Source organism: Pomacea canaliculata, linkage group LG5 (genome assembly GCF_003073045.1).
Source record: "Pomacea canaliculata isolate SZHN2017 linkage group LG5, ASM307304v1, whole genome shotgun sequence".
Taxonomy (NCBI): domain Eukaryota; kingdom Metazoa; phylum Mollusca; class Gastropoda; order Architaenioglossa; family Ampullariidae; genus Pomacea; species Pomacea canaliculata.
Window position 1 is genome coordinate 13,712,175 of NC_037594.1, and position 24,683 is coordinate 13,736,857.

A 24,683-nucleotide genomic window follows, 5' to 3' on the forward strand; every position below is an offset into this window, starting at 1 on the left:
TGCAACCACAATATTTGACTTGTAAATAAAGGGTCTGGTTCAGAAATTAGAAGTAAAAGTGCATAATTTCTTTGCTTTGTGCAAATGACACACCATGCAATTTTTTTTCTAAAGCATGATGTATGCAACAAGTTCCAAGCAATCTGTGAAAAACCACATAGCTGTGTTCAGTACTGCAGTAGGCATAAATGTTGCTGCTTGACTTATGCTGACCGTGAAGTGAGGGTAATATCGACTGGTTAGGTTGCTGCTGCTGCTGCTGCACCCTAGCTTTCTCTTCCTAGTGCCAGATGAGTTGGCCAACGTTCTGTTTTCTCATTTGTGTCGCTGTGCACAGGAGCTCAGCGCATACCAATGCTTGTGAAAAGGTGTTGCACGTGTTACACCTAAAAATAATCCAGACAGGCACTCTTGCTTTTTTTTCTCTCAAATCCCACCCCTCTGCTCTTCCATGAATGTTTTGAGTGAGTCACAGGCGACTGAGAGGAGTACACTGTGACTAAACTTATTGCCGATCGCGGGGGTAGGGGAGAAATCGAGCAGGATTCACCAAAAAAACGCAGTTTAACTGTCCTATCTAGTGAAAAAATATGGTTACTGGACATGGTGAAGTGAAAAAGAATCACGAGCATAAGAACTAAGATGCCTTTCCGCAACCCACCTGTCAAGTGTCGTGAAATTCCTCAGGACGAGGCAAGTATCATGGCGGCACATTTCACACACTATATTTACCCCACGTTTACGGCTGGTATCTACAGACCTGTTGCCCCAATACACCTATTATAGCACCTAAAGAATGCGACTTCTTAAGCAGCTTACCTTTCCTGTTGCCTTTTTGTAGCGATGGACGGCCTTGTTGATCAGCTCTCGCACCAGTATATCTCCATTCCCACATGGAACGATGACCCGAACACTATCAAAACACACTATAACCTTCATTGGCAATGAATTTCCTCTGAACTGGACAAAAAACTGGCACACAGATAGGCACTAAGCTCTTTAGGGACATCAAACAATAAACCCAGAGGTGTTGAGACTTTCTTCGTTGCAAAAAATATCATAATTCGTGCCAACAAAATCAAAATAATGACGGGCGAAGACGCGCTGTTCCTACCCGCTGCCTGGCCATTCCAGCGGGGAGCGTCCCTGACCAGTGCAGGCGCGCAGCCGCTAGCTGAGCACTCAAAGCATCCTCAACAGTTCGATCGAAGACCATTACTGCGGATGCGTTTTTTCCATCTTAGACTGTCCACTTCGACAGTCTACTTCCACTTCCTCATACAAGTCTGGAAGTTATCGCTCTGTCAGTCGGATGTACTATCGAGACGGAGAACTCCTCGGGACCCGGCAGTAACCGTGTGTACAAGTCACTTGCTTTTACTCCAGATAAACAATATACAAACAATTTCTTGTGACAGGACTCAAATATATCCGCATATAACAGTAATCCATCAGAATTTTAGGCACTGGGAGCAGATGTTTTCCAGCTGAGGTGGAGATCCCCTCGTTTCGAAGTGACCTCGTTCATTCAGTTTTACCTGCCTCGTTTTCGATTCCGGGCAGGTGTGTCAAGGGTCATATCGCACTGCGCTGTGCTTGCTTTCGCTTAGGTATAGCGCAGTAGGTATGACACAGGTGTGCTGGACGCGTCGATGCGTAAAACCGTATAAATGCTGTAACTCAATGGAATATGAAGTGTAGTCGCATGTTTGTCAACGGCCTCATCTCATTTTCTCCACCATTTTTTAGTTTTGTGGCTGAAACTTTGTGACCACGTGATAAGAAGTTAATTGTTGTGGGACTCTTTGGATTGAACGCATTGAATGTACAACTGGCATCTGAATCCAATAATAATCTTAACAGTGTATCTTTCTGTGTGACTTGCCTATATATATATAGATATACGTATATAATCTGCAATTAATAATATACCTGTAAGCAAAAATGGAGTTTAAAGTAAATAATATATGCCTATAATAGCAACTTTAAAGTGTATTATCTATACAGTTATGTGTGCCTTTATGTCATAATATTTGTGAAGCTGAATTTTATGTATTTTGCAATTGTGTGTAGGTCGAGTTCTTTTCTTCCTTGTGGGGTAGCTTGGGTTGCGAAGCAAAAATTGTTGGAGAAAGTAGAGCTATTCGGTAAACGAAATAATGATATGATGCCTCCATCATCACTTAATAATTAAGATAATTTGCTAAACAATTTTTACCAATACAAGAGATCCTGTTTATATTTTAAGTGTGGAGAACCCGATGACTATATGGCTAGTACAGCAATTAAGTTCTGATGCACGCATGGAATTAAGAAAAAACAAACAAACGAAACCTGTGTGAACTGAGCAAGACTTAATTGTATTTTCTAGTTGGAATTTAGTGTTTCTACACGCCAGCGAAGCATGTAGGTGCAGATCTTTCGATCTTTTCCATAAAATTTCTATTGTAAATAACAATCGCTACAGATTATGCTCTGCGATGTTACAGCCCGCGTGTACTGCCAGGTATAAACCATTTCGCCACTTTGCATAAATCGCAACAACAACATTTACTTATCTTTCTTTCTAGATGTGCCATTTGTTATCCTATTTTTTTTTTTTAACACACCTGAACGTGCAACGAATCTTTGCGAAAGCGTTTGGGGGCAGGAGAAGGCCGCAGTGTTGTCTTTTAAAACATTTTCGTGTAAATAAAAGGCTTATTAAAACACTTGGAATACAAACTTCTTTAATATTAAATTACTTTCAGGCTTCCTGTTTTCTCTTTAACCTTGTATTTGATCTATAAGAGTATTTTAAAATTAACCGTTATTATTATTAAGTCTTTTCTGGTGGAAACATTTTGTTCCCTTCAACCTCTTCCCTGTGAATATTGCTTTCTTTTTACAAGAACAAAATGAGCTTACAAAGAAACTCGTGGAAACAACACATGCCCATGTTCGAAGATTAACACAGAAATTAAAACGTCCTATCATAAAAAGCAGCAAGTGTATTTTTATACAATGGGAACTAACCACCATTAGACGTTACGACTTTCCAGCAATAGCCTCCCTTTAAGAGGGTTTTTTTGTGTGTGTTACTTTTATTTTATGCTCTGTTTGGTTTGGTTTGTTTTGGCTCTTTTTCTAATGTTTTGTTCCAAGCAGCTTATAGCTCTATTTTCCCGAACTCTATTAGCTGTTTCTTCTTCGTAATATTAAAAAAGTTGTTGGCATTCGGTATTTTCGTGAAAGAACGGCCCTGTTATCGAAAGCTGCACAACATTTATCAAGCTGAACCGATATGTGGGGGAAGAAAATGAGTAATCTAAGAAATTATAATTAAAGGTGTCCACTTAACAACAAACAATTGACTCGTAAAACTTTTAGAAATGGAGCTAGACGATTTTAATCGATAGTACAATTAATGATTGCTAAATCACTTAGGACACAGAGATTAGGGGTCTACTTGATAATACATAATCCTTCAGAGAATGGAAGAATTTTCAGGTTTCTACTTAATAATAAATGACCAATCAATTCTTCAGAGAAAGAAATAAATATGGTATGTGATAACCAATGATCGATAAATCCTTCAGAGAAAAATAGCTAAATTTTTTTCAGACATGGAACACAATGTCTATTTTCTCCGTATAACAACTGTTTTACTAGACGACATAATACATGACAGGCAATGGTGTTAGATCGGATGCACTATTGCCGTTATTTGCTTTCGATTCTGCGTCATCTTCATCGTCTAACCTTTTCAAAGGACAGCGCGTGCAGCTAGGACCACTCTAGGTGGTCGATACGGACAGGCATGAGTAGATTTTTATTTTTACGAGAAAGCTGATGATGCATAGGATGACATCCCCGAGGAAGAGGATTCCGTGAAGATTGTATCTGACGCCATTTGACAAGCCCACACTGTTCCAGGGTGGGTACCATGGTTTATACAAAGTCACCAACGAAACTGGTTACTTTTTATTGTAACCGACTAAACACTGTGCTGACATTTTACTCGGCACCATACTGATGGTTCATGCATCAAACTTTCTGTTTATCAATCTATCCAACTAGCCAGATAATTGTTTAGCATCAGTCAACTAAAACTACAGGAAACGCTATGACGGGAAGTAAAGAGCACATAAAGTGCAATAGGCACCTAAACTGAGAGGACGTTGTCAAGGATACAGCCGTTGGTGCCACCCACAGTGTGTGTTGACCCTTTGACTGCTGAATTCTGTTGAGCCTCTGCGGTGGAAACATGTCTCACCGACCTGCAGTGAAAGAAAATGGCGGTGGTGTCTGATCCACTTTGAAGTGCTGGTGGACAGAGGGGTGGGACGGCGTAGGCTCGTCTGTATACTTGATCTTTCATTTCGTATCGTCTGTTGTCCAGTGTCTCCGATTCCGTAATTTGCGCAACTAAACTACTTAGTGTGTTTATTATCTTCCAAATTGACAGATTGCAATTTTACCTCTTGAAATTGGTCAGCTAAATATGTTACTATTGTAACCAAATGCTTATGTTACCATATGCTTATGACAGTATGAAATGTGCTTAAGAAAGGTCAGAGTACACAATATACACACTCGGTGATTACAGTTCAACTTCTGAGATTTTTTATGATATATATGCATATTTGTATAATTTAGACATGCCTTCTCTTGTAATGGTCTACCTAATCTATAAGATGTCCACGTAAATATACAAGTAATTTTTATGCATATAAAATAGTCTACAAATATAAGGCATTTATATAAAACATATATATATATATAAGCGCAAGAAGCAAATGAATTAAAAAATATGAATTGGATGCAGGGATTCATAATGTTCCAATATAACATGCACCACAATTCTTTTTCTTAACGTCAAACAACGTGGTTGTCAATTGTCTTCAGTTCACACACAACATTTCCGTTCTTGGTCACTGCGTTCGAGTCAGCGCCGTTTTCGTCACGTGACCTTCTGCAGGGCCAGCACGTGCAGCCATGACCGGCATAGGTAGGTGACACGGGCAGGTAGGAGCAGACTTTTATTTTTCTGAGGAAGTCGGTGATGTATGGGATGTCGTAGATCTGCGAGGAACAGGAATCGTTGGGAGCTGACTGCATTTGACGCCATTTGACAAGTCCACGCTCTTCTGGAGTGCCTAGAGGATGGTATGCTTACTTTCAGTGATACACGACTGACCAAATGATTGATTACATCTGCCTATCCATCCACCAAACTGTTCATCTATGTATTTACCAGCCAGACACCCGAATGGCCAGCCAGCACAACAAACCATCCATCTACGCTCCCTACCGTCCTACTATTCAGCCTTCTGAAGGATGAACAAAACGAGAGCCAGAAGAAGAGCTAACAGAAGGAATACAATGTGCATGTTGTGACAATGTGCAGAAGAGAGTCCACGAAGCACTGAGCTACTAACCTGGAATGACGTTGTCAAGGATACAACCCATAATGCCGCCCACAGTCATGGGCGTGCCCAGCACGACCTTCAGGATCTGGTCCAAGTCGCTGGATCCTGCAGACAACGATCGCCATTTTGTGGCGTGTTTAAATCAATCATAGTATAGCCTTAACGAAAACAGTGAGATTGTTTTACATAGTATTAACAAATAAACATTGGTTTCAAGACTGTTTATTCCTTCCCGACTGCGCCATTTGACGTACTTTCAGTGCCTTATCAATCAGAAAAGCTTGGAAGCCAGGCGGGAGAAATTAGCTGAAAGAATATCATGCAAATTCTCTGTGAAAGAAACCATCCTTTCGTTTTATTACTTCTCTAAAGTGTTCAGGTTATCTTTTAACAAAGTATATGAAACTAAACCTGTGGCTATGGCGTCGGGATAGTTCGGAGACCCATTGCGGCAGAGTCAGCCCAAAAAACAGGGAGACGCCGAGCACAGTCATATTGCGCGAGCTTTTCATGTCGGCGTAGAAGGCGATGGACAAGCCGACGGAGGCGACGAGACCGAGGATAACGCCAAGAACGCCTCCAACCACCGGGTCCGGCACCAGCGTCAGCACTGCGCCTACTTTGCTGGACATGCTGCACACGATGAGGAGGACTCCGGCCAGCTGGAACACGCGCAGACTGGCCACCTGCACGACAGCCAAGAACAAGATCAGCTCGTCTCTTAAAAACAAAACACAAACAAACAAACAAACAAACAAACAAACAAACAAACAAACAAAAAACATGCTTCAGACGATTGTGTACCGTCACTTTTATACTAAACTGAGAGAAGTGATCCAGTTAGGAATTACACAATTTCATTAAAAGCATCTTTGGTCAGTTTAGGCATGGAATGAGAGAAAAGCACAGAAGACCCGCACATCCTCAAATGTTGCAACGCTGTACGTGTGATGTTTGGAGCTGTGTGGTATCGCGAGGTAGAGCAGCCACTCACTTTGGTGATGCCAATGGCTCCGGTGTTGTGTGTGTAGGACGTAGTAGCATGTCCAGCTCCCATCATGCCGCTGAAGACGCTAGCCACGCCCTCTATGGCTATGGCGCGATTCATGGCACTGGGCGGGGGGATAGGGGCGTGGCAAATTCTCGCCGCTGCGTAGTAGTCGCCGATGGACTCCACCACTGATGACAGGGTGGCTGCCAACATACCCAGGAATCCTGCAGCACTCACTGTCGGCAGCCCGAACTCAACTGTTTTTGTTTTTTAAAAACATGGAATTATTAAACTTTTCCATTTACCTCATTTGCGTACAAGACAGGCATTCCTGAAAAATTGATGTACACACCCCATCCCCCTCATCCTTTGCCCAATTTTTACAGAGACTAAATGTTCATTGTTCGCGTTGTTGGTCTTAAAACAAAAGTTCTTCCCATACCATCAATAAATGGTCTTACATAATTTTTTAAAACTAATATATAACGGAACATGAATATGTTTAATTTTGATGTTGCTTTGCTGTTAGTGATGTCGTTTCCCCTCTCTTTAAGATTTTAATGTTGTAGTCAACGAGGTGTGTGCATAAGAGGTCGACTGCTTACACGGGTAAGGAAAGGTAATCCAGGGGGCCTCCCGCAACACGTGCAGTCTGACGTCAGTGCGCGCCATGTAGTAGGAGCTGTTGACGTTGTTTGGGAAAACCTCCGTCACCGTCAGTATGTGTGACGTCAGCCATGAAACGACCATCGCCATGAGAACCTGAAAAATGAAGGCAGAGACACATATATAGTCACTGATGACACGATTGATGACAGGAGAATGATGACTGATTGTCAAAGCATCTTGGTCGTGGCGATGCTCATACAAAGTGGGGTACAGAACATCCATGGGGAAGATAACTGTTCTCTAGTTCTTCTTTATGTCCCTTACTCTTCATTTTGAGATTTAGATAAAGTGTATAAAGAGAATAAAGATGCTGATAACATATAAAACATTATATATATACACATGGAAATTATACAAATTGGTATAATATGAATTGTAATACAGATAAACAGATAAACCCTAGTCTATTGTTTTGGTAACATGCGGAAAACAAACCTATCAAAACTTAATTCTCATATCTTTCTTTGTTTTCTTGGATCAGAACGTAAGAAAAAAGAAGTTTGGGCGGTTGGGGTAGGTGCAACTGGCAACGATTAGTTACAGCGATATTTTACTTCCAATAGGAATTCATCTAAATAATTTTATACAAAATGTAATGTACAGGGTCGGTCTCTCACTTGACATCAACAGACACCAACCGACAGAAGCTGGACGAGAGGAAGGCGAGTAACGTGGAATCCTCGGTCACGTGACCAGGACAGGCAAGGTTGGCGATGTCGCCCCAACAGTAGAGAGAAGACCAACACCAGAACCACAGTCCTGAAATCACCACAGTAGTGACAGAGGGTCAGGTTTCTACATAGTAGAGGTATGACATTATTTGTTGCCTGCGATGTAGAAGCACGACATTAAAAGTTGTATTTGTTGTCTTTGATAAAAAGGTGTGACATTGACAAAATCTTTTCTTTGATGTCTATATCGAGTTTGTGGCCAGTCAGGCATGTCCGACGTACAAGGAGGCGATGCCCCACTGCACTTTGGCAAAGAAGACGACGACGTGAGTGAGGGAGAGGCCGATGAGAGCGATGGTGGGGGCGACAGAAAGGGGGCCGATGTAGCGCAGCAGTAGCCCCATGAGCCCAGTGCACCCCAGAAAGACCTGAACCAGCGAGGCCAGCATCAGGTTGCCTTGGATCTGTCAGCAGAATACAAGGATTGCTATTTTTTCAAAATAACAGATAATAGAAAATAAAACAAGAAAATATAGAAAATTAAAGACTGTTAGATTTCGCTACTTAATTGTATCTTTGTATGGGTTTGATTAACAAAAGTATATTTTCTTCCTTCTAAGCTGCTCCTGCTTATGGATTACATTTGCATTTTGTTAGACTTTGTAAGGGTCAGCGATGCAATTTACAAGTAAAATCAGCATTAATTTGTGACCTACCTCTTTCATGCGGTCCTTCCACAGGTGCTGAGAATAATTAGCAGGATCTGTGGTAACATTTCAGCAATTTCACAAATAATGTGTGCGCGCGGTTTGTGAGAGTTCGTCCTTAGGTCTTTCGATAGCAAGCGCGAACGACACACACACACACACACACGGGCATGCAAAGAACACACGTACCCACTTCTACATTTATGCTATAAATAAGAAGCCACAACTCGATTAAGAAATGATTAAAGTGAAATTACCAGCAGGACATTTCCACTTGTCAAGTGACATTAGGGCGATCACTGGAGGAATAATGGTGAAAGAGCCACCTTGAATGATGGGCAATCTGAATAAAGAAAGGCAATCAAAACATTTGAATACTATGCTATATAGACACACAAGTCTTAGCAGAATCTCATACGAAAGAGTAAATTGAGGAAAAAGCAATCGAGAGTGAAAATAAGAGAGTTCGCTATCACCTGATGCCCAGGACAGTCTGGATGAGGGTGGCCAGTCCACACATAAAGAAGGTGATGCCTATCAGGTGAGCTCTCACCAGAGCCTTGTCGTCTGCACACAGCAGCTCCGCCAGAAGCATGGGAATGGACAGCGAGCCCGGGATGGTCATGATCACTTGCTGAAACAGGTTTACACAACATATATGTCAGGTCACTTGCGGAAACACAGGTTTAAGGAATCCCTTTGCGGAAACAGATTTACAGAGCACATGTACATCCCAATCACTTTTCGAAAAAGGTTTACAGAACGGTTGTTGCTTTACTATCAGTCATAAAAAAAGCTTTCATACCGACAATTCAGGTTTTAGTTCCTGTTTACCCATTGGGTTATGGTATATCTACATTTCATTTCCAGCCACTATTTTAATTTCAAAGACTGCCCCCTGTCACCTATTCTGTTAATGTCAGACTGGCCTGTAGGAAGCCATCTGATGTTTTGGTGACTACAAGTTCTCACTCACCTGCAGGGCCAGAAGCAGGCACAGAAATGGCGGCGGCGTCTTGTCCACCTTGTAGTGAAGATCGTCAGAGACCGAGAGGTCAGACTCACCTGAGCTGTGTCTCTGGCGTTGACCATGCATTTTGTGTCGTCTGCAGTCCTGCTCCTTTGCCACCTGCTTCGCTGACACAAACAGGACTTTTAATAACTTCCAAGCTGACGGATTTTTAATTCTAGCTCATCGACGAAGTCAGTGGTGTAGGAAGATGCTTTGGGAGGAGGTGGAGAGGGGATCTTGATGTTGACCGTGAACAACCTTCTCATTGTGATCATGCGTGCTGAGATCGTCCATCAGTGCTTGCGACGGTTTCTTGGAGCTCAGCACATGTACGTGCAGTCCGCACGGCTACAGAACTACAGTAAATTATGAGCAGCTTTGTAAAATGATGAGGATGCAAATACTCGTCAAATCGCTGTAGACTCGTCGTGTAAATAGAATATTTTTCTTATACTATAGACAAGGAGAGATCATCATTTTATCCAGTAGTCTATCACAGAATTCATTGCATGATGAGCCCCTGTTTCTTTCTCTAATTTTAAAAATTCCTGTACTACATGATGAACCTCTATGTTCAGTTACTTAGTGATGAAGTTACTCAATGTTAATAAGTTCTAATTGTCACACAAGGGATCACTGTAATTAACCAGTTTTATGGCCTACACTGTTAGTTTTAAATGAGCCCCTAAATTACATCTATTTAATGGATACAAGAAACTGCACTTACCTATCCTGAATCAGACCAGGATTTTAAGACGGGAAATATTATAAAGTGCTGTGATTGGCAACAACTGAGCGAGTGGGTGACATGTGACCTCAGGATGGGGAATACAGTTTACTGGATACAACATACGGCTACAAACCTGCTCAGAGTTCAGGAGAGGGCAAGATAAAAATCCATCTGTTTACACTAAGGCACAACGACTTCTGTGTAATTTATTTACGTAACATTGTACCACTTTCAATATTAATGAGAGAAAAAAGTAGTTCAGCAGTTGTGTGGCCTCGGTGAAAAACTAGGACGTGAGAAATAAATGGAAAGCATGTGTATCTGAACCATCCGGACATTTTGTAAGGAGACTGAGAAGTTAGGGTAAGGCAGAGAGATGAATCCTTCAATCAGTAACTGAGTTTTGTCATCAATTGCATTCAGGCTTCGCAAAGAGGAAGGAGAGATAGAGTTTGACCCCATGACCCTGCAGCGATTTGAACGCAGATGCTGATGACGGTTACAAACTCCCCTAAGTGCAAGCTAATTCAGTTTTCTCAGACAGTACTTCTTAATGTTACATTATGTACATGGACTTTCAGAGTAAGTTTATCATCGCTAATAATACCTAAATATCTGTAACTATTCACTTTTCCTACAACTACTCCCTTAATAACTATTTAATCAAAAACAATCCTGCAAGCCTAACGTCGATTTTTATTTTGTTGTCAGGACATTCAACTCTAAATAATTCTCATTGCCCCATGTATCAATCTTTTATTTATAGTAGGAATCATAATTGCTGGAATTAGTCCTGTAATATCTTCAAATTTAACTGAGCCAATTGCACCATTTTTTGTGGGTTCAGTTACCTACATTGCTTGGCTGCTGTAGTGAACGCTCACAAGACCAAACTGGATTGTCATCAAACTTATATTGACTGTTCGCCCACACAACAAATTCACAAAACGATTTTTAAGGAATTGCTCACTGTTGGTACAAACACGATTGATAAAAATGTAGAAAATATTGCTCAAGTTTTTTCGTTATTTTGTTGTTTATTTTATTTCTCATTTTAGTGTCTCCCGCAAAAAATGCGGCAGTTTTGAGGGGTTCTTACGCGATAAAAGTGAATTTTCTGGTGTCGATATAAACATATGGATGTACTCAAGCAAAACAACGAGAAAGATCATTAAAAATTTATTGCCTTTTTAAACAATAATTTCGTGGTGATTACATAGAGAAACCAGTAAAATGCTTTCAGTCTCAAAAATATAATAAAATGTAGTGTCATTGAAAGGGGTTTAAAAATTACTGAGGTGTTTAATTCCAAGGGAGGTACCTGCCGCGTCCCTCCCAGACTGTGATTACAGTAGCCTCCCCTGGATAAAATGGCCGTCCACAGTCACTATACTTGACATCATGTGTTGACATTTCCACTTGCCAGATTCTGGGATCATAGATAAAGCTCTCTCTCTGTGTGTGTATGTTCACGAGCGCGTGTAAGAGAGAAGTTTATACATACAAAAATCGATGTGAAGATAGGACTTCTATATAAAGATATAAGTGTGTATATCGATATTAACAAGAGAAACGACAAAAAAAAAAAAAAAAATCAAAAAAAAAAAAATCATACAAATGTAAATTGTCGTAAATTGTTTTCAACATAAGGGCGCTGGCTTAGCTTGACTTTGGGAGGGATCACTACGCCATGACACTTTTATAATAAGCTGTAAAAATAGCCTGGGACTGGGGTTTGACTCTGTTAGGTTAGGGTTGGGGTTTAATTTAGGGCTGGAGCTCGGTAAAGGCTAGAATTACTTTAGGACAGCTCACAACACCTACAATAATCTAGAAAATGGGCTAGAATTAGGATTAGGTTCAAAGTTAAGGTTCAAAGTTCAAAGTTAATCTAGGGCTTGAGTTAGAATAAGGATTACTTTAGGATAACTCTTGACACCATGACGATTAACAAACCTCTATGGTTAGAGATTATAAGTACAAGCTTAGAATGTGGGTTAGAGTTTGAACGAGGGTTAGGATTAGGGAGTTTTTCTGTTTCAGGGTGCATCTCATGCCGTGATGAGCTCTTCAGAAGAAAGGTTGTTCCAATGTGCAGAGCATAACTGCTTTATCTGACGTCATACATCATGGTTGTCAAACGTCTTCGTCGCAGACGCGGCATTTCCGTTCTTGATCACTGCGTTTGAGTCAGCGCCGTTTTCGTCACGTGATCTCAAGCGGCTGCGCGTGCAGCCAAAACCAGAATAGGTGGGTGACACAGGCAGGTAGGAGCAGACTTTTATTTTTCTGAGGAAGCCTGTGATGTATGGGATGTCGTAGATCCGGGTTGAGCAGGAATCTTTGGGACCTGATTGCATTTGAAGCCATTTGACAAGTCCACGTTCTTCCAGAGTGCCTGTTGACAAACAAAAGAGCACCAACGAAAATAAATACTTATGTATCAGTTAAATACTGTGTTAACATTTCAGCCTGAACCGTGTTTCAACCGATCTTTCTCTGCTTAATCTGCACTGGACTTATCTTTATTACTTACACCACTAAAAATAGAATGACCGAACGATATCCGTGCCATCAATCTAATATTTCTAGGGACATCTAACCTGGGAGGATGTTGTCAAGGATGCAACCAATGATGCCGCCAATGGACATGGGCGTACCCAGCACGACCTTAAGAATTTGGTTCAAGTCGCTGGAACCTGCAAATCAAACGAATGCCTTGAAGTCCTGACTCATTACACATAATGCCTTCATATTTTTCTTCACATTCTAGAGGTTCTCTTCACATTACTAGTTAGAAAATATGGAAATGTATTCCTACTTCTTTATGTACTCTATTTTGTCAGCTACCCATTCCCGACAGCTGCCTCGACAGGGGAAATTTTGTTGCCCCACACGGGTATCGAACCGCACTTCTGGACCCCAATGCTCTAACTCTCGGTTATCCTATTCTTCAACAAGGCTAGTATATCATTAAAGCAAGGATGAATAGTTACAAACTGATGAGCAAATCAGGGGCTGTAGAAAACAACAACAACAACAACAACAACAACAATAACAAGACAGCTGCAGATGATAATGGTGACGACTATGACGACGACGACGATGATGAATAAAACCTGTTTCTATGGCGTCCGGATAGTCGGAGACCCACTGCGGCAGAGCCAGCCCAAAAAACAGGGAGACGCCGAGCACAGTCATATTGCGCAAACTTTTCATGTCGGCGTAGAAGGCGATGGACAAGCCGACGGAGGCGACGAGACCGAGGATAACGCCAAGAACGCCTCCAACCACCGGGTCTGGCACCAGCGTCAGCACGGCGCCTACTTTGCCGGACATGCCGCACACGATGAGGAGGACTCCGGCCAGCTGGAACACGCGCAGACTGGCCACCTGCACGACAAGGACAAGGTCAGAAATACAATCCTATCAGACGATGGATGACCTGTGACCTGTGTTCTGTGTTCTGCGAGGCCGCAGTCCTGACAAACTACTGCCGTTGTTTTACAATCGAAAACATTAACGGGACCAATAAAAATTACGGATGTATCCGATGCGCATTGATAGAAGGACGCAAATAGCCCGTGCACGTGGCGACTGAAAGGTTATATCCGTTTATGCATGCGCACTCTGCTGAAGATCGATTGAATTCTGAGATAAAGTGTAATTGTTGAAACGGGAGTGTATGGACCTTATTCACGCAACCACTATCTAGAAACCAGAACGAGGCCTCATGGACCGGTGTAGCGGCTACCAAAATATACGAGGAATGATCTATCTAATAAAACCTCCGTCATTTTGTATTTAAAATTCAATCCACGTTCCCACATTTACCTACCACCAGTTGGCGCCACTTACCTTGTAGTGGTGTTGTGACTTGAGCGCCTTGTCGATCTACAGAGCGATGTCGGCAGGAGCCTTGTGCTCCTGGCAGGTCTAACCAAGCCCAACAGGTCTGTCAGGGGAGAGGCCAGACGAAAATGTTTTTTCCTGACCCTCCAGGTTGGGGGTTTTGCTTTGGGCTAACAACCCACTCACGTAAAAAAAAAAAATGTGGGAGACCCAAGCAGAATTGGAAAAGAACAGCAGAAAGCGAGGCAAAGGACTACGGAACCACCTGGACCCAACTGAGGGTTGTGGGGGGATCTGTCGGGCATTCTTCCTCGTAACCATGAGGCCCACGAAGTTTTGTTTTGGAAAGTCGCGAGATCCGCGCGTTAGTAAAGTTCATTTTGCTGATGTAACTATACAGTGCCATCGACATATGGCATATGTGCCGCCGCGCATGCGTAAACGTCAAGCAACGGGCATTTTCCTTCTCCCGAACGGTTGGTTCATCTGTGACTTCGAATTTAACGGAAAGAGCCGAAAGTCAGCTATCCAGTTTATGTAATTAAAATTATACGAAGATAAGTAATTGTTGGCTTAGAAGTGCTTTTGAAAACAAATATCAGCCAAGCTTCTCTCCCTAACACCCTCCTTTGAGTTAGAAAGTGAATGAAATATACAGATAAAAAATACTAACGATAAAAAATACTCTCCAAAGTAAAATACATAAAGAAAGAAGACGATTGAAGGGAACTGGACATTACAGATGAAGGTGTAGAACATGGACAGAGGCCAGATGAAGCTGAATTGCGAGTGAATTGTACAAGTTCAGACGATATCTGCAACTCACTTTGGTGATGCCAACGGCTCCTGTGTTGTTGCTGTAGGATGTTGTCGCATGGCCCGCACCTAACATGCCGCTGAAGACGCTGGCCAGACCCTCCATGGCCACGGCGCGGTTCATGGCACTGGGCGGGGGGAACGGGACCCGGCAAATTCTGGCCGAGGCATAGTAGTCACCAATGGATTCCACCACTGATGACATAGTGGCCACCAGCATCCCCCAAAATCCTGCAGCACTGACCGTGGGGAGTCCAAACTGAACTGTCAACAGGAAAGACAACGGATACCATCATACACTGTATTATTTTAAAGCTGAATTCATTTGGATTTTCTCCTTTTTTTGTATTAAACCCCTATTTCCTTAGAATTTTTTGTGAATTGTGACGCCAGACACTGGAAAACGAAGGATGATGTTATTAAGGCCATGAGGTAGTATTCGTTCTTTGAGTCTAATAATGCATTTGCCCGTAAACAAATGTATCCATTTTCATGCCTACTTCTAGTTCACTGTTTGAAGCTGAAAACTAGCTAGCACATCGTTGTGGTCATAGGGGTAGGTAACTGAAGTAATACAATGTACTGTCATCTCAGTTTCACTTTTGTTCCCCATTATTTTAGTGTTTTTTTTTTTAAATTTGTTACAGATGATTTGTTACCAACATTCAAAATATATTTTCCAGGAGCTTTGTCACAGCACTGTGACACGACACATTGAGAAGCGTACATTAATTAAGTTGTTTAATTTTTATTTAAATCCTAGGTGACTCTGTTCACGAAGTCAGTTACCTACACGGGTAAGGAAAGCTTATCCAGGGGGCCTCCCGCAGCACGTGCAGTCTGACGTCAGTGCGCGCCATGTAGTAGGAGCTGTTGACGTTGTTCGGGAAAACCTCCGTCACCGTCAGTATGTGTGACGTCAGCCACGAAACGACCATCGCCAGCAGAGGCTGATGAGAGATCACAGTGAGTCGCCAATGAAAAGGACGATGAGAATGAGAATGAGAATGAGGCATACTTGTGATCGCTTTGGCCTTAGGTTATCAGGCTTGTGTTAAAACAAAATGAGAAGCGCGCTGCTTCGATAACCGTGTAACGCAGGAACTTTATGTTATCTTCTTAGATTGGATCCAGCTGTCTGCAGTGAGTTCTGAACTCCATAGAGGGAGAGATGGGCACCACCTTCACATAAAAGCTGCACCCGAGAAAAGCGAGGTCTGGCACTTCACTTCCCAGCTTCCAGAAAAATCCTTTGCTTTTTTTTTTTAAGATTATAAAGACAGAACAAGGTTTTCTTTATTTTCATTCATGTCCTACATACTCATACTTATGAATAGAATGACATTACCACCTCTACAAGAATTTATTTCGTGTGTGTTAGGGCTCCTGTCGTTTATCATTTTACTGTTTTGTTTTTAAGAATCTATGTCTCTATTTTTGGACATCTTTCATTTCTGTCTAATGAATCGAAGAATTTAGTAATCAATCATTTAGCTCTTTTATCTGTTTGTAGTTGTGTTTGTAACTCTGCTCCTCATCTATAATCTTATTGGGGTATCTATCATTCATATGTATGTATGGTTATGTTTGGGCAGCTGTTTATCTGTTTATCGCTGTGTCTGGCTGGCGACATCGGACATAATAGTAGGCCCATCACGCACCCTGCAACCAGCTGCCACCCGACAAAGCTGAGTGCCGTGTCGGTGGTAAGACAAGCTCCGTCCATGGACTGCCACGAACAAAGGGCAGTGGGCCAGGGTGGGCCAGGGTGCAGCAGGGCGTTAAACTGCACGTGCACCCTGCTTCCACTGTGTCCTGCAACAAGTGCTTGCAGCGCAACGGGAGGTCGGCAAATGAACTTGCAACAAGGTCCTGGCCTAGAATACAGTGGGTTTGTCAGCCTCCGTAATTGTTTATAATTACACAGGGCAATGCTTCATCTTGTATATCTTACAGCTACCTCCAGTCGACTGCATGTGGCATTTGTTTACAGGGCTGGCTGTCTTGCCGCCATGTAGTCTTAGTTGCTGACTCGGCGTAAAACACCCATTCCCCTCCCCTCTCCCCGCCCACATACACATTGAATAGAAATCATTATTTAATACGTTCATTTAACATATACAATGATACGTAGCAAAGTACAAGATACTAAAAAGGAATCCAAAATTAAAATGATCGAATTTTGAGCTATGATGGTGAACACGAATGATGACCCTACTTGAGAATTGTGGGGTTCACATACATGGACATCTATGGCACGTTTGTCAACAGACATCAGCAGATACCAACCGAGAGAAGCTGCACGACTGGGAACCGACCGACGTGGAATCCTCGGTCACGTGACCAGGACAGGCATGGTTGATGATACCGCCCCAGCAGTAGGGAGAAGACCAGCACCAGAACCACGGTCCTGATAGAGAAATGAGTCAAAGATTATGTTTCAGGTGTCTGTGGTGTGAATGTACCCGCTCCTTACATTAACAGTTAGGCTAATAATTATGTCGTTATATTTGTAACACTTGATATTCTCTTATTTAAAAATACCCTAGATTTATGCATTCTAGTTCCACATCATCATCATCATCCTCGTCATCGTCATCAACAACAACAACAACAACAACAACAACAACAACAACAACAACAATGCCCCATATTTGTGGCCAGTCAGGCGTGTCCGACTTACAAGGAGGCGATGCCCCACTGCACTTTGGCAAAGAAGACGAAGACGTTAGTGAGGGAGAGGCCGATGAGAGCGATGGTAGGGGCGATGGTGAGGGGGCCGATGAAGCGCAGCAGTAGCCCCATGAGCCCCGTGCACCCCAGCAAGACCTGAACCAGCGAGGCCAGCATCAGGTTGCCTTGGATCTGTCGGCAGGATGCAGAGACACAGCAGATGTAATAATCACACGAATGAAGAATAAACCATAGATCAACAGACAGCAGCAATGATGACAACTACCAGGAATATTTTTGAAGAATTGAATCACAATTAATAGAAAGCTATTTACTGAAGTTATATATGCAAGATGGAAAGATATTTACTTCCAAGGCAAACCAAAACGATTTATAAAATTCTTCTTTTAAATTAATTTTTAAGGTTTCCTTCCGAGGTGTCATTAGTGAAATTTTAGTAATGATGCTATTGATACAGTAATAAAGAGATTAACGTGATTAAATGTATCGATGACATGTCTTGACATTTGTGCTGTTGACCTCTGGCATCTTGAACTGGGCCTAGAGAGTTGGCATCCCACTAGTCCTTTAAACGCAATTTAAACACTGAAAATATTCAGCCTTCGTTGTGTTATTCGGACCCCTCCTCCCCAACTATTTATCATCTCTGCCCACGTTGTTTAGAGTGTTCTAGAAACGTAAACACCGCCATTATCTGGCATCTGGCGGTCATACCTCTCTCATGCGGGTTTTCCACAGATGCTCTGAATATTCCGCAGGATCTGTAACAACACCATATTATTTCAGTGATTAAGTGGAGAGATATGACAGGGACTTATATTGCAATTTGTAAATTATTATTTATTTATTTTTTCCTTTCTTTTCCCCCATTCTCCATTTCTTTCCTTTGAGTGTTCATTGAAGATAATCAGAGTTCGATTGATGAGTGAGATCCAGGGACACCTAGTCATGTATTAGTCTTTTGCTAACGGATGGTCTCAAATTACTTGAATCTTCTTTTCCAGAAGATAAAGATTTGAGAAAAGAACGAAGCCTATTGAAAACTTTATGAACAGACACACATACGCATACACGTGCACACAACACACACACACACACACACACACACACACACACATACACGTGTACACACAGGCACACACACAAGCACACACAAACATTACCTGTAGGACACTGCCATCTCTCAAGAGCCATCATGGCGATCACTGGCGGAATGAAAGTGTGGGAGCCGCCTTGAATGATGGGTAATCTGGATACAGGAGTTAACACTGTATAGAAGAACCACACACGCACACACACTGACTCGACAAACAAAAGCAATCATTCAGTATTTTTGAAGTACACACGTGCTGTAACAGCGAGGTTACAGGGTTCAGACAGGTGAGTCCTGGCACGATGAGTGCACGACAGTTAGACGGAGAGGAGGAGCAGGAAGAAAGGGAAAGTATCATCTAAAGAGCATTCCCTCACCTGATGCCCAGGACAGTCTGCATGAGGGTGGCCAGTCCACACATAAAGAAGGTGATGCCCATCAGGTGAGCTCTCACCAGAGCCTTGTCGTCTGCACACAGCAGCTCCGCCAGAAGCATGGGAATGGACAGCGAGCCCGGTATAGTCATGATCACTTGCTGAAACGGGTTTACACATCATCAAAGAGGTAAGAGTCTCTTTCGGAAACACAGGTTGAACGGAATTGATACTACTTAAAGACTCAAGTGATGATGATGATGACGACGACGGCGACGACGACGACAATGATAATACTTGCAAGGGTTAAAAAAGCGAATTTTGAAGGATCTAGGGCTTTCTCCAATAAAAAAAATGCCAGAGTTTTTCTGTCTTATGATGAAAAGAAAGATTGAGACCGATCTCCTCAGCTAATAATCTTTCTTTCAAACGATGGTTTAATTGACCTGCGACTTATAAATGGAAATTTATTTGTTGGCCATCTACTGACATTAAGTTCTCACTGACCTGCAGGGCCAGAAGCAGGCACAGAAGTGGAGGCGGCGTCTCGTTCACTTTAAAGTGAAGGTCGTCTGAGGGGTCAGACTCTGTGTCTCTGTGTCCTTGACCCTTCATTCCGAGTCGTTTGCCTTCTGGTTTCTCCGACTCCATCGACACTGAGACAAACATCACGTGCAGAAGTCCTTAGATCATCGATTTGCTGGCGAGGTTACAGACAATTTTGGGAGACGGTTAGTCTCTTCACTTTCACATGCTTTTCATATGAAGTGACTCAGTGATGTTACAGCACACCTAAAGAAGTGTTACTCCTGTACAATCAGTCACTCCTGTATAACTAAGAAGTCTTGCAAATTATGTCTCGAATTTGTCATGAAAATGACTCTGCCAACAACAACAGCAAATATGTTTCTTGTGATTTTCTTCAACATTTCTGGCAAATGTGTCATAGGGATAAGATATCACTACCTTCAATTTTTATGCCAATTTCAAACTAATTTATTTTATTTGAAAGATCTGGCTAGACAAAACATACGGATGTGTGTGTGGGAGGGGAGCATACAAAGCATACAAAAGACCTGACTGTCACCGTGTCAAGAGTTGTTAAACAGATGTTTCTAGTCTAGCGAGCATGTTGCCATATGCCACATAATAAAGTTTCTGTGTATTGCCGAGTCATCAGGAGATGAAGTAACGATGTCACGATCTGAGTTTGTCCTCGAGAAAACATTCTCACAGTGCACAGGGGTCATCAGGTCATCTTGCTATTATGTGGGACTTAGTGATCCTGACCCTAGTGTTGTGGGTAACACACTGCACCAATGTACATTTGTTATTACTTCATTGTCTGTATAAGGTGCAAGTCCATGGCAGAAATTTGTTGTTTGCACACGCAAATACACATGACCTGTTGACCCCTGCGCCTGCTCATTGTGGGAATTTTCAAGCCGTCTCGAGTACAAACTCAGGTCGTGACATCGGCGAGCAGAAAGGCAAAAATAAGGGACAAAGGGTCAGATACTGAATGTAAACAACTAAAGGAGGTATTGCTAACAGTTGAAACAAAATGCGAACATATACATATCTGGTTGCTTGTGATATTCAGGAGATAAATCTTAGCCAGCACAGGGACAAATGTGTTGTTATAAAAGGTATTCACCATCGTAAAACATTACTGAGTGAGAGTTATATAATAGCCAGGATTGGAGGGCAAAGATAGAATGCTGAGAGTTATCTAATACGCAAAGTTCGCACGTACAGATCACTGTCACGTGGTAAGGACGTCGTCCAGGGCAGGGTTCTGGTGCGACTGTTGTGTCTGGACAGACAGAAAACATCTCACCTGACCGGCGGAACTGTGTTAAGTAAATGAGCAAAACTTTCTCGGGCAGTTCTCGGCAAACGAAGAACTTGGTCAACAGTCACCACGTCTTCAGCTTCTTGAACGCTAAGGAACTTTTCTTCGAGATCGACAGAAAGAGTTACATCACAACTGTCACCTGCAAACGCTGAGCCCAGTGGTTCGCATTTGACTAGAAACGCCGGACCATTATGACAATCGCAGAAAGAGTTACCTAACACAGAAGGTTGCCGTTTGAAGACCGCATAGCAGGACTCACCTAGCAGGCAAAGCGAGCGTTTCAAGATCGCTCAAGACGATGGCTGAGCAACCGTCAACTTCGCCAATGATGGAATAACAACATGAATGCTTTTACCCTGCATTAAATTTTCTACATATTTGCGCAACATCCATTATGTCTTGTCGCCTCTACATACACATAACAATATGTAAGCCGTTTATAAACAGCTAAACAGAAAAAAAGAGAAGCAAAATCCGCCTTACCGTGTCCTGTTGAGATCCACTGCCAGAGATTATTGTGACCAAGCTCCGTGGGTTCCTTTATCTAGGCTGAAACCTATGACCAAGTTTTTTTCTACAGGGTCTAGGGGTAGGAGGGAGGGGAGAACCATAAACAGACATTGGCGCAAAACATAAGGTCGCTGTGCTTTGTGTTACTACCAAGGCTGTAGTTCAAGGACCTTAGGCTAGGTTAGCAAGAAAGGGATTAAATACTTTTAGCATCTAGGAAACTTTGCACTTAGGCAAAGCCCTTTCCTGATACAATATTTAAAAGATTAATGCGTAATGTGTAACAGTGTGATGAGTAAAGAATAAAGTGTAATTTTTAAAAAGGGCAAAGAGAGACGAGAAGAAAGAGAGAAAGAAGAGAAATAAATAAATTAAAAAAAAGAAAAAGAGTATGGAAATGGGAAGAAGTGGGGTAGTGGATGGGTGGTAGGACAAATTTTTGAAAGAAGGTCTACTACAGTGTGTCCAGTGAATGAGCGACCACAAAGTCACTAAGAAACGATATAAGCCAGTTAGGTGCTAATGTTATTTCTAAAAAAAAATTTAATGGACACAGAAAAATATTATTTTTTTTGGTTTTATTAAGAATTGGCTGGAAAGTTTGTAAGCACACAACGTGATTTGTGAAACGAATTCTATTTTGCGAATATTTGAACGAAAGACGCTTTCATCTATTAAATTTTTTACAATCTTGGTTGGCGGTACTTTGTAGTTTTTTCCCCATTTTTCATGCTGAGATTCTCACATGCTAACTACATTTTAACGCAGAAAGACACGTGTGAGTGTGTGTGTGTGCTCTTTTGTGGCTGTTAATGAGTTCCATTATGTAGTATATTTTTAAAAATTCAACAAACGTCTCCACAACAAAGCAAACGAAATTGTGAGTTCAAAATATTAGGAGTGGAGGGTTCAAAGGGAGGAAGAAGGGGCATGAGTTTTTTTTTTTGTGTGTGGTTTTTTGTTTTTTTTGTTTTTTTTTGGCATTTCTGTGAAGACCATTGAAGACCATGCAACATTTCCTTCCTCTATTTTTGTGTGGTTTTCGAAGTTCAGGTGAATCAAAACTTTGCTTCGTTCTCGTAGGAATAAAGACACTTCACGCCGTGGGGTCATGCAGCTTTTAACTTGAGGTTTCTCAAAGAAACAAACAGACCAGTAAACAAACCATGAAGTCGACAGTCCCATGCCCCTACCCACCAATCCTTCATTTCAAGCTTTGTAAAGCTTCCGAAACCTGTATTAGTTACTGCACTTTGTCTGTTAAACATGTCATATATTTTCAATGAATGTGTCTTTTTCTGTCGACGTCAATTATATTAGTTGCATTTATAATATATATATATCCCCTTTATATTAAAATTAAAAATGCAGTTCGCAGATCAGCATTTCTCAGCGCCTAGTTATATCTCAGTCCCCAGAGGAAGGAGAGCTGGCATCAGACAGATGTTCGCAAGCTACCGTACTTTGCAACCATCCCTTGCTTCTTGTTAACCAAACAACTTTTCCCTTATTATCGAAAAAGCAGCTCGCTTCACGAAAAGTCCTGAAGGGTTTGTAGATTAGGTAGTGAGTATGGGAGATGGAAGAAGTGAGGGAGAAAGGGAAGAATGGAGAGAGTGAAATCAGTGGTCTGCCTGATGATGAAAGCTCTAGTGGGGTGATAATGTTATCTAATGAAGAGATAAAGTTCAGCGCTAAATGCTATTTCCCAAAATTTAAATGAATACCTCCTTCCCCTTTTTGTTCTCGAGATACATAGGTCAAGGTCAATAACTCAAGCATGAGGTCAGTTCATGGATTGGTTCAAGTTATCAAACTCTTAGCTGAGAACAAATGTTAATTAGTCTTTTCTGTGTTCAAACGTTAAATGACGATTTCGACTTCTTTCTGGGAAATAGTCTAGTGCTCCGAGGTTTACCCTTATCATTAAAAGAAATAATAATAATTAAAAAAAAAAAAACCCTCGGCAGATATTTAGGTTTAACAGATTGCAGCCAGATTTTTTTGTATTCTCTTTCCCTAGAGAACCTTATCCTGAATCACAAGAGCCATAAATCTTGGGTAATGTGTGTGGGGGCGGCGGGGGCGGAGAGAGCTTACGTCACCACGAGAATTCACGAGGTTTCGTACATCGTGGTCAACAGTCAGAGGGCATTGTCGAGTGGAAGTGTGGCAGGTAAAGTCTGATGATGGAGTAAGCGGGGCAAGCTTTAGTCCTGATGGCCAGCAGTGAGGATTTAAAAGTGGTCAATGTGATTGTGAGAGAGACAGAGGCAGGGAGTAGGGGTTTTCGCGGTACAAGGAGGAGAAACGGAGGAACTAGAATAAAGAGGGTGGGGAGTAGACAGAGATCGCTTTCCTTACCATAAACTACTCCATGTCTAATGAGTTCAAGAAGGCGGGGAGCCCTGCAGAAGTCACACCTTCCTTTGTCGCCGCCTTGAAAGCCGCTACCCTCCTCCCCGCCATCCATCCAACCCCCCCACCCCCACCCCGTCCACTTCCCTCCCATCCTCCTTTCCTCCGACAAACGGCGGAGTCGCGGCGACCACTCTCCGCTGGCTACCCGCGTGCGGCCCAGGGTGCGCGATGTGGCGATAGAGGGGAAACCCGAGCTGGGGCTGTCATTGTTGCTGACATGTAAAGCGAACTCGTAAGGCGCGCGCCCCGCTACAAAGGACACCCTCCACCGCACACGCATGCCGCAGCGCTGGTCGGATGCGCACGCAGTTAATCAGATGTGCGCGCGCAGAGCTTGCTGCGGCCGCCGGGGGGAGAGGGAGGGGCAAGGGGAGGGGGAAGGAGGTGCGTAAGTCGGGGGGGTGAGGGGGTAGGACAAAACCTAGTCTGTTTGCATCACGTGCCGTACCGTTGAGCGTGGCCATTTTTATTTTTAAAAACTTTCTTTCTTTAAGACAGTTTAGTTTCTGGTTTTTTTTTTTCTTAGTCTGTGTCAAGTTTTTGGAAGCCCAATCAAGCAATCAGTGGTGCATATCTTGTTGAGGTTTTGGTCCGTTAGACGGCGTGTAAATGCCAACCACTCGACACCCCATCCTCACCCCGATCTATTTTTTTTTTCAACTCAGTTTTCCAACTCAACGTTTGCCATCGAACTCGACCTACGGCGCGTGCGCTGTGGTGTAAATGTACACGTGTCGTGCGGTTGCTTGCTGCAAGACGTATCGGTCATCGAGGCGCGCACGCGATGAAGCAGCGGAGGAGGAGGAGGAGGAGGATGCCCCACGGCGGGGTCATCTGCACCATCCAGCAATGGCCGGCGGCGGTTGTCAGACTT

The 24,683-nt window shown here is 42.6% G+C and overlaps 4 protein-coding genes across 11 annotated transcripts in view; all 4 read right to left on the minus strand.

Annotated features, from left to right (window-relative positions):
- The window catches only part of LOC112563683 (partitioning defective 3 homolog), a 41,552-nt gene extending 39,690 nt beyond the window's left edge, over positions 1-1,862 (minus strand). For 3 of the 6 annotated variants that reach the window (XM_025237923.1, XM_025237920.1, XM_025237922.1), the window contains exon 1: positions 820-1,860. In XM_025237923.1, coding sequence (XP_025093708.1) covers positions 820-939 — 120 coding nt within the window. In that variant the 5' untranslated portion in view covers positions 940-1,860. Of the gene's footprint in view, positions 1-819 lie in introns of all 6 variants that reach the window. The other 3 variants (XM_025237921.1, XM_025237924.1, XM_025237919.1) reach the window with 2 other exon arrangements.
- Positions 1,863-4,784: 2,922 nt separating this feature from the next.
- LOC112565250 (solute carrier family 23 member 2-like) lies at positions 4,785-8,263 on the minus strand. Its single transcript, XM_025240613.1, is given in 8 exon segments — positions 4,785-5,138; positions 5,421-5,516; positions 5,823-5,832; positions 5,834-6,097; positions 6,406-6,659; positions 7,008-7,164; positions 7,710-7,830; positions 8,025-8,263. Coding segments are annotated over 8 exon segments (1,305 nt in total). The 5' UTR covers positions 8,147-8,263; the 3' UTR covers positions 4,785-4,857.
- Positions 8,264-8,680: 417 nt separating this feature from the next.
- LOC112563999 (solute carrier family 23 member 2-like) lies at positions 8,681-9,561 on the minus strand. The gene is made up of 3 exons (XM_025238507.1): positions 9,426-9,561; positions 8,926-9,083; positions 8,681-8,792 (listed from the first exon to the last, which is right to left on the minus strand). Exons 1-3 carry the CDS (start codon positions 9,543-9,545, stop codon positions 8,681-8,683), a joined length of 390 nt encoding a protein of 129 aa, XP_025094292.1. The 5' UTR covers positions 9,546-9,561.
- A 1,727-nt stretch (positions 9,562-11,288) lies between these two features.
- LOC112565248 (solute carrier family 23 member 2-like) lies at positions 11,289-21,436 on the minus strand. 3 transcript variants are annotated; one of them, XM_025240610.1, is made up of 13 exons: positions 21,362-21,436; positions 20,777-20,836; positions 19,528-19,676; positions 19,024-19,181; positions 18,717-18,802; positions 18,268-18,314; positions 17,543-17,724; positions 17,149-17,269; positions 15,653-15,809; positions 14,870-15,123; positions 13,311-13,584; positions 12,795-12,890; positions 11,289-12,589 (listed from the first exon to the last, which is right to left on the minus strand). In XM_025240610.1, the coding sequence occupies exons 3-13, from the start codon at positions 19,669-19,671 to the stop codon at positions 12,312-12,314; spliced, it is 1,797 nt and encodes a 598-aa protein (XP_025096395.1). In that variant the 5' UTR covers positions 19,672-19,676; positions 20,777-20,836; positions 21,362-21,436; the 3' UTR covers positions 11,289-12,311. The 3 variants fall into 3 exon arrangements, with proteins under 3 accessions (XP_025096395.1, XP_025096396.1, XP_025096397.1); XM_025240611.1 differs by lacking the exon at positions 20,777-20,836 and having other exon boundaries at positions 21,362-21,424; XM_025240612.1 differs by lacking the exons at positions 20,777-20,836; positions 21,362-21,436 and adding an exon at positions 20,861-20,978.
- Between the last annotated feature and the right edge of the window lie 3,247 nt (positions 21,437-24,683).

Excerpts from the sequence above, each read along its gene's own strand:
- LOC112563999 (XM_025238507.1), bottom strand. The coding sequence starts at position 9,545 with ATGCATGGTCAACGCCAGAGACACAGCTCAGGTGAGTCTGACCTCTCG. Across the intron at positions 9,084-9,425 it reads GCCTGCTTCTGGCCCTGCAG|CAAGTGATCATGACCATCCC; the intron begins GTGAGTGAGAAC and ends AACCTGTTTCAG. Across the intron at positions 8,793-8,925 it reads CAGACTGTCCTGGGCATCAG|ATTGCCCATCATTCAAGGTG; the intron begins GTGATAGCGAAC and ends TTCTTTATTCAG.
- LOC112565248 (XM_025240610.1), bottom strand. The coding sequence starts at position 19,671 with ATGGAGTCGGAGAAACCAGAAGGCAAACGACTCGGAATGAAGGGTCAA. Across the intron at positions 18,803-19,023 it reads CAGACTGTCCTGGGCATCAG|ATTACCCATCATTCAAGGCG; the intron begins GTGAGGGAATGC and ends TCCTGTATCCAG. Across the intron at positions 12,891-13,310 it reads TCCGGACGCCATAGAAACAG|GTTCCAGCGACTTGAACCAA; the intron begins GTTTTATTCATC and ends TTTGATTTGCAG.